Consider the following 12,057-nt stretch of genomic DNA (forward strand, 5'->3'; position numbering starts at 1 on the left):
AGAAAGAATCAAGCATTTTCTGTCTTCTTTCCTGTATGTGAAAAAGTAACCCAATTCCTGATAAGGAGGACGTTTATAGAAGTCACTAATAATCTCAGAGAGAATGATAAAATTCGAAAACCACTATCTTCCATATGTTAATAAGTAATAGATACAGGTAATGATGATCAAGTGCTGCTAAAACTATTAATGGAAAGATTGATTGAGCTTTTTAAAATGGATGGAACAGGATGACACTGCTGGTCAATCTTGGCATCACCAAAGGAGTACAACCAGATACCATGTGCTCCTGATGAGATACAGCAGGATTACCTCTTAAGTATTCTTTTACCAAATTAAACCTAAATCTAATCAAGCTTCTGTTACTGCAATAAATAAGCAAGGGAGAGGAGGCAGCGAGGAACAAGTGAAACAACATAATTAGTTAAATCCAAAATGTGAGACGTCCTATAGGACAATTGATCAGTTTCTGCAGCAAATAGAAGACAAAAAAAAGAGAGGGTGGGGGGAGAAAGAGAAAGAAAAGGGGGAGGAAGAAAAAGGCAGGAGATGGGAAATTTTCAGGTTAAAAAAAAGACTTTAATAGGATTTTAAAAGCTGGAACAATTTGAGCAACAAAATAACTAAAGTGTAATTGTATAATAACCGAAAGTATAGAATATCCATGAGTCCATACTGATACAAGTGATTTAATAACGAAATAAAGGGGGTACAATAGACATCCCTTGTGCAAAAGAATTCCAAATAATTTATGTAGATATCTCACTCTCACGGAGGTGGAACTTAACTACTCCACCCCTTAAGTATGGGCTGTGCATAGTAAATTCCTTCCAAAGAGCATAAAAAGAGAGTTTTTAATTTATTTTTTATAAATTTATTTATTTGTTTGTTTATTTTTGGCTGGGTTGGGTCTTCGTTGCTGTGCGCGGGCTTTTCTCTAGTTGCGGCGAGCGGGGGCTACTCTTTATTGCAGTGCGTGGGCTTCTCATTTGCGGTGGCTTCTCTTGTTGAGGAGCACGGGCTCTAAGCACGCGGGCTCAGTAGTTGTGGCTCGCGGTTTCTAGAGCGCAGGCTCAGTAGTTGTGGCGCACGGGCTTAGATGCTCCGCGGCATGTGGGATCTTCCTGGACCAGGGCTCAAACCCGTGTACCCTGCACTGGCAGGCGGATTCTTTTTTTTTTTTTTTTAACATCTTTATTGAAGTATAATTGGTTTACAATGTTGTGTTAGTTTCTGCTGTATAACAAAGTGAATCAGCTATATGCATATATATATATCCCCATATTCCCTCCTTCTTGCATCTCCCTCCCACCCTCCCTAACCCAACCCTCTAGATGGTCACAAAGCACCGAGCTGATCTCCATGTGCTAAGCAGCTGCTTCCCACTAGCTATCTATTTTACATTTGGTAGTGTGTATATGTCAATGCTACTCTCTCACTTCGTCCCAGCTTAACCTTCTCCTTCCCTGTGTCCCTCAAGTCCATTCCCTACATCTGTGTCTTTATTCCTGTCCTGCCCCTAGGATCATCAGAACCTTTTTTTTTTTTTTTTTTTAGATTCCATATATATGTGTTAGCATATGGTATTTGTTTTTCTCTTTCTGACTTACTTCACTCTGTATGACAGACTCTAGGTCCATCCACCTCACTACAAATAACTCAATTTCGTTTCGTTTTATGGCTGAATAATATTCCATTGTATGCGTGTGCCACATCTTCTTTACCCATTCATCTGTCGATGGACACTTATGTTGTTTCCAAGTCCTGGCTATTGTAAATAGTGCTGCAATGAACATTGTGGACATGACTCTTTTTGAATTATGGTTTTCTCAGGGTATATGCCCAGTAGCAGATTGCTAGGTCATATGGTAGTTCTATTTTTAGTTATTTAAGGAAACTCCATACTGTTCTCCATGGTGGTTTTATCAGTTTACACGCCCACCAATAGTGCAAGAGGGTTCCCTTTTCTCCACACCCTCTCCAGCATTTATTGTTTGTAAATTTTTTGATGATGGCCATGCTGACCGGTGTGAGGTGATACCTCATTGTAGTTTTGATTTGCATTTCTCTAATGATTAGTGATGTTGAGCATCCTTTTGTGTGTTTGTTGGCAATCTCTATATCTTCTTTGGAGAAATGTCTATTTAGGTCTTCTGGCCATTTTTGGATTGGGTTGTTTGTTTTTTTGATATTGAGCTGCATGAGCTGGCAGGCAGATTCTTAACAACTGCGCCACCAGGGAAGCCCAGGGAGTTTTTATTTTATTTTTTAATTTTTATTTATTTATTATTTTTGGCTATATTGGGTCTTCATAGCTGCGCGCGGCTTTCTCTAGTTGCCGCGAGCGGGGGCTACTCTTCGTTGCAGTACGTGGGCTGCTCATTGCGGTGGCTTCTCTCGTTGCGGAGCACGGGCTCTAGAGCGCGCGGGCTTCAGTAGATGCAGCACGTGAGCTCAGTAGTTGTGGCTCATGGGCTTCGTTGCTCCGCGGCATGTGGGATCTTCCTGGACCAGGGCTCGAACCCGTGTCCCCTGCATTGTCAGGTGGATTCTTAACCACTGCGCCACCAGGGAAGCCCCCAGGGAGTTTTTAAAAAGTAATTTTATAGTGAAGAAATCTGACAAGTGCTACTTCAGGAGATCAAAGTTAACAATAATAATTCATGTTGATAGTAAGTAGCCTTGGTATGATATGATGAAAATTGCACTTTACCTCTGTGGTCTCCCTCCCCCGCCCAAAAAAAGCATAACCCCAGCCTAATAATGAGAAAAACATCAGACAGATACCAAATGAGGAACATTCTACAAAATACGTGACCAGTACTCAAAACTATCAAAGTCATGAAAAAGAAAGAGTAGGAAATTGTCACTGGCAAGAAGAGCCTAACGAAACAAGGCAACTAAATGTTATGTGTTATCCTGGATGGGATGCTTAAACAGAAAAGAGATTAGGTAAACACTAGGAAAATTGAATAAAGTGTGGACTCTAGTTAATAATTTTTTAAGGCATCCTATTCTTATAACATCTCTAACACAGAAGCAAACAAAGTATTTTAACAAAGCATTCATTTATGCTGATTCAAACTGGAGCTTCAAGAAACCAAGGCAAGCGGTAACATTAAGTTTTGTTTTTGTTTTTATTATTTATTTATTTTGGCTGCGTTGGGTCTTCGTCGCTGCACGCGGGCTTTCTCTAGTTGCGGCAAGCGGGGGCTGCTCCTTGTTGCGGTGCACGGGCTTCTCATTGCAGTGGCTCCTCTTGCTGCAGAGCACAGGCTCTAGGCGAGAGGGCTTCAGTAGTTGTGGTGTACAGTCTTCAGTAGTCGTGGCTCGCGGGCTCTAGAGCGCAGGCTCAGTAGTTGTGGCTCACAGGCTTTGTTGCTCCACTGCATATGGGATCGTCCCAGACCAGGGCTCAAACCCGTGTCCCCTGCATTGGCAGGCGGATTCTTAACCACTGAGCCACCAGGGAAGTCCCCTGTATAAAGACATTTTGAGGCAGAGAAAATTGAACTCAGTCTGGGTGTTAGATGATACTAAGATACCCATTTTCTTGGGTGTGAAAATGCTGTTTTTGTTTTGTTTTGTTTCCTTTTAAATACTCCTTATGTTAGAGAGACATCATGAAGCTATTATGGGTGAATTGATAGACGTCTGGAATTTGCTATAATGTAAAGCAAAAAAATAAAAGAAGTATAGACGAAACAAGAAGGGTAGAATATTAGTAATTGTTGAGAGGTACGTGGATGTTCATTCTCCCTACTGTTGTGTATTTTTGAAAATATTCATAAAACATTTTGAGGACTAAAAAAAAAAAAAGGAGGGGTCAGCTGTATCCCTAGAAAGCACAGACACCGAAACTATACGCGTGACCTTATGAGGTGACGCACTTGACTACTGTCTCTCGGCCTTTGCATGAACTGTATTCCTCCTACCCAGAATCTCTCTCATTTTCATCCAGCAGAAGTTTTCAGACGTCACCTCCTCCAGGAAGCCTGAGTCAGGCACCTCATCTGAGCTTCCCACATCATGTCCCTGTTTTTTCTGGGACTCACTGTCTGGTAGCGTGTCCGTCTACCCCAGAGTGGGCGACCACGGCCCCCAGCTATACCCAGCCTCGTCCTGCCCTGGGATCATTCGGATTTCAGTGTGTTTTAAAACTTCCGGAACGGGCCTCGCGGTGGCAAGGGTGGGACCTCCGAACTTTCCTGAGTTCTTAAAGATCAAGTTTCCACTTCAGGAACGGGGACAACTGACTTTACAGTACTTTCATTAGCCCGTGTTCCTTCATGTAGGCGTGGTGGTCTCGCTCGGCTGCACTCTCATAGACTCAGAGTCTTCCGTAAAACTCGTTTTTCCGGCACTCTGATTGGCCTATACTCCTCCTTGGGGCGGGCCCTTCGGGTGTGGCCGGGTTCTCATTGGCCTTAGATCCCCGTTGACGAGCCCCATTGGCGCATTATGTCATGTACCGGCGCCCGTCACTCTCGCTGAGACGTCATCCGCTGGCGCCCACCCTGACGAAGCCAGGGAGTACACAGCGGAACCGGCGGAGGCGACTGAGTTGAGGCGGTAGTAGTGGCGACAGCGACGGCAGCAGCGATGGCCGGGGCGGGGCCAGCCCCGGGACTCCCGGGTGCAGGAGGACCTGTGGTCCCGGGCCCTGGTGCTGGCATCCCGGGCAAGAGCGGCGAGGAACGCTTGAAGGAGATGGAGGCGGAGATGGCCCTGTAAGGCCCGCGACAGGGCGCGATAAGAGCCGTCCCACAGCCAGAGCCCTGGACCCTCCAGGCCACGATAGGCCCGACAGATGGCTCTATCTTGGGGAAATGGGACTTTCGGGATTGTGGGGGCGGGAGTAAGAAGGAGAGCTTGGCAGGGGTGAAGGCGCTGTCGCGATGTACCCAGCGTTCCAGAATTGGTGCAAGGTCCTGAGCTGTGGTGTCTGTCCTGCCCCCACCCCAGGTTTGAGCAGGAAGTTCTGGGGGCTCCGGTTACAGGAATCCCAACTGCTGTGCCTGCGGTGCCCACCGTCCCCACGGTAGAAGCAATGCAAGTCCCAGCAGCTCCTGTGATCCGCCCAATTATTGCCACCAACACATACCAGCAGGTACGGCTGAACTAACGCATATAATAGAGCACGTTGCCTCTGAACACAGTGTTTGTATACAGAGAGCTATTAACATGTTGGCTTGTTGATTAATTAGTGTGACAAATATTTCAGGTGCCGGGCATTGAGGACACAGTAGTGACTAAGACAAACAATATTTCTGCCCTTTGGGAGCTTCTGTTCTAGATCATGTTGGTCAGTAGAACTTTCTACAATGATGGAAATGTTCTGTATTTATTTAAAATTCATACTAAAATTAAATAGTTCCTCAGTATCATTAGTCACATTCAAGTGTTTTATAGCTAAGTATATATGAGTAGTGAAGAGAGAGACTACTAAAAAGAGAACAAGTAAATGAAACTTGTTCATTCTCTCAACAGATAATTTTCCAGTGCCTTTTCTGCACTAGGTACTATTCTAGACACTAGGCATATAGCAGAGAACAAAACAGAAAAACAATCACTACCTTTTTGGAGTTTACATTTTACTACTGAGAGACAGGTCAAAGTAGAGTAAGAAGGGCAGAGGTTTATCAGCGCGATCAGGGAAGGCCTTTCTGAGGAGGTGACATTTACGCAGATATAAAGGGCATGATTGAGGGAACCAGGCAGATATCTGGGGGAAGAGTATTCCCAGCAGAGAGAACTGCCAATGCAAAGGCCATGAGGTAGGTGCATACCTGACATGTTCAAGGACCAGCAGGGAGAATAGTGTGGCTGGAATGCAGTGAGCAAGGGAGAGGGTGGGAGGAGAACAGCACAGAGAGGTGGTAGAGACAGATCTAGTAGGACCTTGTTGGTCATCACAAGGACCTTGGTTTTTACTCTGAGATGGGAAGCAGTTAAAGGGTTTTGAGCAGTGAGGTGATGTGATCCAACTTAGATGTCACCAGGGTCGCTCTGGCTGTGTTTGGAGGACAGACTATAGGGGGCCAGGGCAGAGTCAAGGAGTCTGAGGAAGAGGCTACCATAATACTCTAGGCAAGAGATAATGGTGGCTTGGACCAGGGTGATGGCACGAGAGAGAAGGAGGACACGCTAGACATAATTTCAGGTAGTGCTAAGTGCTTTGGGGAAGATGAAGCAGGATGATGAGAGAAGTTGCAACTGGGAGGGGCTAAGGACACCTTCGGCTAGTGTGGTCCCAAAAGCCTCTCTGAAAAGTGATGTTTTAGCCGAGACCTAAAGTTTGATAGATAGCCACAGAGTGCAAAGAATGAAACCCTCGGCCTCCCAGGTGAGCCTGCCAGGGCAGCTTGGGGGCACTGAATCAGGCCTCTCACCCAAGCCTCCTCTCCAACAGGTCCAACAGACTCTGGAGGCCCGAGCAGCCGCTGCAGCCACAGTGGTTCCTCCCATGGTGGGTGGCCCACCTTTTGTGGGCCCAGGTAAGTAAGGAGTGGTGGAGTGAGGGAGGCAAGGTGGTGAAAAAGGGATGCCTGGGACTTTCCTCCAACCATCCTCATCTCTCCCCTCCCAACAGTTGGCTTTGGTCCTGGTGATCGGAGTCACCTGGACAGTCCAGAGGCTCGAGAAGCCATGTTCCTGCGGCGAGCAGGTAGGTCTGGGGCCAGGAAATCCCACATTCCACCAAGCACTGTTTCAACTACTTCACCCTCTCCATTTCATCCTCATGATGTCATTGTCTTTCTAAAGCATAAACCTGATCGTGTACTTTGTCAGTTTGGCATTAGTAAGGCTTCACTTGATCACTGCAAACCAACCCCCTTACTGTCACTCCTAATCCTTACGCTTTGCTATGTTTCTTCATAGCACTTCATGCTTTAGAACAGTTGTACAATTTATTTATTATGGTTATCATCTTTTGCTTTCTCTAAAATATAAGGTCCATGCCAGCTAGTAAGTATTACGTGCTCTCTGTTGATGGGATGAACAAACCATCAAACAAGCACCTGTGCTCCTCACCTGTCAGTCAAGACCTACATCACCCAGCCCCTTGCAGAGAGAGAGATCCTCATTTCCTCCTCAGGAGCCCCAAACATTGCTGGGATATACCAGCAGGGCTCTTGTTGAGGTCCCTTCTCTCCCCTGCTCATTGTCGTCCAACTTTAATCTTCCAAAACTTATCAACTAAACCCAAATCAAGCTAACCAAAATCAACTAAAATCTATCCTCTCCACAGGTCACTCACTCCTACTTTGTGTTGTTGAGATGACCTTTATACACACAATTTTTGTGACATTAGTATTTCCTTATGTGTATGAAAAGGGTATGTGTTCTGTAAAGTTCTGGTGTGATCTCTATTAGATAGTACTTGTTAATTGTGCTACTTAAATCCTGTTACACTTTTTTTATCTGATATCTGAGAAGGTTTAACACCTCCTACACTTTAGTATGGTTTTGATCAAAGTGCATACCTGACATAGTCCCCTGCCCAGCTTCCAACCCTGCTGTGGCTCCCCAGTGCCCTCCAGAGGACATACACGGTTCAGCCAACAAGACTGCTTGGACGCCTACTGACCTCTTGACCATTCTCCTATGATGCTGTCCAACTCTAACATCCTCTATTACGATTACACTAAACTGAAGAGGGAAAAATTTTTGTTTATAAATGTTCTCCTTGCTAGTAATATTTCCAAACTCACCCTTTGCCTGACCAACTCTTCATTATCCTTTGGGTCTCAGCTTACAGGTCCCTTTCTCCAGGAAGCCTTCTCTAGTCCCCCCGGCATAGGTGTTCTGAGCTCCCACTGCTTCCTGGGCTCCCCACTCCCAGCCTCCATCACTCTGCCTGGGCTTTCCCCCATCCCAGCCCTGATCTCTCTGGCTGTCACTCTGGTGATAGGTCTGCTCTCTCCTGCTCTGGACCAGGAGCTCCCTTAGAGCCCTTGGTCTTTGGTGTGTCCCTAGCATTGCACAGGACAGGGCCAGGCCCAGAGGAAATCATCAGTGGTAAGTTTTTGCTGAATGAACAAATGAAAAGAACCCTGCATCTCCCAGAAGGCTCCCCAGGCTCTTCTCCAGATTTCTTGGTTCTGAGAGTACCCACAAGCACACACCTTGCCCCAAGTGCCCCAGTCCCCCTTGACACACACCCCCATCTCTCCCACAGCTGCGGCCCCCCAGAGGGCCCCTATTCTGCATCCAGCCTTCATCCCTCACGTGCTACAGAGAGCAGGTGAGGGGGCCAGGGTCATCATCCTGCCACGTAACTCCTCCCCAAGCCCTCCGATTTCCCCACTAACACCCTGACAGATTCTGCTCTTTCTTCCACAGCAGGTGGCCCCCGCCCTATGGCTCTGCGGCCCCCTCACCAGGCCCTCGTGGGCCCCCCTCTGCCTGGCCCCCCTGGACCACCTATGATGCTGCCACCGATGGCTCGGGCCCCAGGGCCCCCTCTTGGCTCCATGGCTGCTCTGAGGCCTCCTCTGGTGAGTGTGTACAGGGAACTGAGGGTCAGAGGTGCAGTGGGCAGGGAGGCCCTCATCCTGGCCCGGTGGGCTGTGTCCACCAAGTCCGCCTTTCCTGTGGCTTTTCATGTCTCTGCCTTCTCACTCTCTGACTTTGTCTCTGTCTTTCCCTCTTTCCTTCTGTGGCCATATCTTTCTGCTTTTTTCTTTTTATAAGGAAAGTATAGAGAGAAAACACAAGTTACAGGTGTACTTCTCTCTCTGTATCTCTATTTTTCCTTTGATTGTCTCTGTTTTTCTGTCTTCATGTCTTTTTTTGTCCCTATGTCTGTCTGTCTCTCTGCCTGTGTTTCTCTATCCCTGTGTTTGTCTCTAACTAGAGACTCCTTTCCCTGTCTAGGTGTCTCTTGCCTGCTCTCTGGTGCCCAAGCCCTTGCTCTGTTGTACAGGATGGAGGTGGTAGTGAGGTCTGAGCCTGTGATCTGGCCCCCCTCATGCCCTCCTTTTTCCTACAGGAAGAGCCAGCAGCACCCCGAGAGCTGGGCCTCGGCCTGGGGTTGGGCCTGAAAGAGAAGGAGGAGGCTGTGGTGGCAGCAGCGGCCGGGCTGGAGGAGGCTGGCGCAGCGGTGGCTGTGGGGGCAGGGGGCACCCCAGCTGGCCCTGCAGTCATTGGGCCCAGCCTGCCACTGGCCCTGGCCATGCCTCTGCCCGAGCCTGAGCCCCTGCCCCTGCCGCTGGAAGTTGTGCGAGGCCTACTGCCCCCGCTGCGCATTCCTGAGCTCCTGTCCCTGCGTCCGAGACCCCGGCCCCCTCGGCCTGAACCACCCCCTGGCCTCATGGCTCTTGAGGTAGGCAGGGAGCAGAGCAGTGGGGGCACAGAAAGGGCTGATTGGGCAGACAGGAGCCCAGGGGCTTCTTCACGCAGAAACACATGTCATCTTCTATCTGTGGAGGTAGGAGGGACCCAGGAAATTGGAGGGGTTGGGAGGACATGGGGAAGAGGGAGGCAGACACACACATCTGACACCCAGCAGCACATCCAGTGCCCCAGCTATGGAGGCGGGAGGACCGGGTGGGCAGAGGAAAGTGGGGGAACATGAAGAGGGCATATGGGTCCAGCAGACTCCAGCATCAAGCCCTTTGCACCCCATCCCTTTCCTCTGCAGGTCCCAGAGCCTCTAGGTGAGGACAAGAAGAAAGGAAAGCCAGAGAAATTGAAACGCTGCATTCGCACAGCAGCTGGGAGCAGCTGGGAGGACCCCAGCCTGCTGGAGTGGGATGCAGGTAAGTGGGCTCGAGTGCAGGATCTGTGCTGCTCCACCAAGGGAAGGCGACCCAGGTAACTGCACACCTCTCTGGAGGGCCCACCTACAGAGTGGGTTAGCCCACCCCGGGGAGAGCCAGACTAGGACACTGGGGGGGGCAGGCCCTTGCCCGGCCACTGAACAGAACTTGGTGGAGGGGATTGGCACCTAGGACCTTCTGGCTTCTGTTTCATTCATGAGGGGCCTGGCTTGCTAAAAGTGAAAGAGCATTCTTTTGTCTCCTAACTTTTTATGAAAAATTTTAAATACTGAACTGCACAGTTAACAACTATATATCTACCACCTAGATTCAGCGATTAACACTTTGCTGTGTTCACTTTAACTCTCCATGTGTTTGTATCTTTTTTTGGTTTTTGGTCAGTCATTTGAAGTAAATTATAAATGAAGTTATCACTTCACTACTAAATACCTCAGTATTCATCTCCTAAGAAAAGTGATATTTTCTTTCATATCATTACACAATTAACACATCTAAGAAAATTAACAGTAATTCTGTGGCATCTCATATTCTGTTTATATTCATATTTTCCCAGTTGTCCCCAAACTATATTATAGCTGTTTTTCCCCCGAATGAGAATACATGCGGTTTTGTGTCACTAGATTATCTTTTAATGAGAATTGTCTCCCTCCCACTGCTTTGCCTTATGTATAATAGTTTTTTGATGTGTTCAGACTGGTTGGTTTGTAGAAGGTCCTACCCTTTGTCAGATTATTTCTGCCTGGGGTAAACTAACTTGTTTTCAGAGAGTGTCCTCAGTCACCACCAGAGCTATGGGGCAGCCACACGGTAGCCAAGGAGAGGGGCCTGCCTCCCATCCTAGTCTTTGACTTCTGCCTCTTTCCCTGGGACCGTCTACCCACCCCAGGCCAGAGCCATGGCAGCACCAGCCCAGATGTGGCCAGTGCAGGCTGTAGGCCCTAGTTCTGTGACCTTGGGCAAGTCGCTTAGCCCTTCAAGCTTCATTTTCCTCACCTCCAGCAAGGGGATGGTAATAGTATATGCTCATGGGGGAAGGGATTCTTGGGCTTGAGCACATTTGGTCGAGGCTCAGGCCCAGCCCAGGGGATATGTCCAGGAATGGCAGCTGAAGTTGGCCTTGGAGAAGAATCAGGCAGTATGTTCAGGTTTAAGGGACTCAAGGGGGATTAGAGTGGGCTTTGCAGAGGAAGCAGAGCTGAGGAACGATGAATTCTGTGGTACTGGGGTGCCATTATGGGAGCCAGTGGGTGTCAGGGGCCCAGGGAATGTCCATGGGGAGGTGTTCAGGAGACCAAAGGATGCTGTGGGCTTGGAGGACAGGCCAGGGCTGGGATGACGAAGGTAGGGGCTTCATCGAGGGAATGGGAGAGCTGGCCCTGGGGTGGGGCAGGGCAGGGCAGTTAGTTAAAAGTGAGGACTCTGGAGCCAGATGCCTGAGTTCTTGTCCCAGCTCTGCCGCTTCCTGATTAACTTGGGGCGGGTGACTTGACCTCTCTGTGCCTTGGTGTAAAGGGTTGTTGGGAGTGCCAGATGTGCTAAAACCTCATGGGTGCTTAGCAGAGAGCCTAGCACAGGGTAAATGCTATACAGGCATTGGCTGTTATGACCAAGAGGGCCCCAGGCAGAGACTGCAGGGCATACAGAGGAAGAGGGCTTGGTGATGTTTCCAGAGAAGGTGGGGTCATTTAAATAAGACTGAGCCAGACATCTGTATCCTCTGACCTCCTCTCTCCCAACCCCAGATGACTTCCGAATCTTCTGTGGGGATCTGGGCAATGAGGTGAATGATGACATCTTGGCACGAGCCTTCAGCCGCTTCCCATCCTTCCTTAAGGCTAAGGTGATCCGCGACAAGCGCACGGGCAAAACCAAGGGCTATGGCTTCGTCAGCTTTAAGGACCCCAGCGACTATGTGCGCGCCATGCGTGAGATGAATGGTGGGTGCAGCCTTCCCTAGGGTCAGTGGGCATGGCAGGCGTCTGGCCTGAGCCTGACCCCAAGCCTGACCATGAACCCTCCCTCCCACAGGGAAGTATGTGGGCTCACGCCCCATCAAGCTGCGCAAGAGCATGTGGAAGGACCGGAACCTGGACGTGGTGCGCAAGAAGCAAAAGGAGAAGAAGAAATTGGGCCTGAGATAGGGTCTGTGGCTGGGCACCCGCTCCCACCCGGCCGGGCGCTGGCTCCTCCCCACAGTTCTTTGGGAAGTCCTCAACTATCCACCCACCCATCCTCCCCAAAACCAGTTTCAATAAATTTACGTTCATTTCCA

At 48.8% G+C, this 12,057-nt stretch overlaps 1 protein-coding gene across 4 annotated transcripts; it reads left to right on the forward strand.

Annotated features, from left to right (window-relative positions):
- The first annotated feature begins 4,531 nt into the window (after positions 1-4,531).
- RBM42 (RNA binding motif protein 42) lies at positions 4,532-12,057 on the forward strand. Of its 4 annotated transcripts, none has more exons than XM_082861994.1 (10): positions 4,532-4,730; positions 4,966-5,110; positions 6,413-6,497; positions 6,593-6,667; positions 8,183-8,248; positions 8,326-8,501; positions 8,996-9,328; positions 9,647-9,764; positions 11,528-11,722; positions 11,814-12,057. In XM_082861994.1, exons 1-10 carry the CDS (start codon positions 4,603-4,605, stop codon positions 11,924-11,926), a joined length of 1,434 nt encoding a protein of 477 aa, XP_082718120.1. In that variant the 5' UTR covers positions 4,532-4,602; the 3' UTR covers positions 11,927-12,057. The 4 variants fall into 4 exon arrangements, with proteins under 4 accessions (XP_082718120.1, XP_082718121.1, XP_082718122.1 ...); XM_082861995.1 differs by having other exon boundaries at positions 8,347-8,501; XM_082861996.1 differs by having other exon boundaries at positions 8,350-8,501.

The sequence above is a fragment of the Leucopleurus acutus genome, assembly GCF_964270905.1.
Source record: "Leucopleurus acutus genome assembly, chromosome: 20".
NCBI lineage: Eukaryota > Metazoa > Chordata > Mammalia > Artiodactyla > Delphinidae > Leucopleurus > Leucopleurus acutus.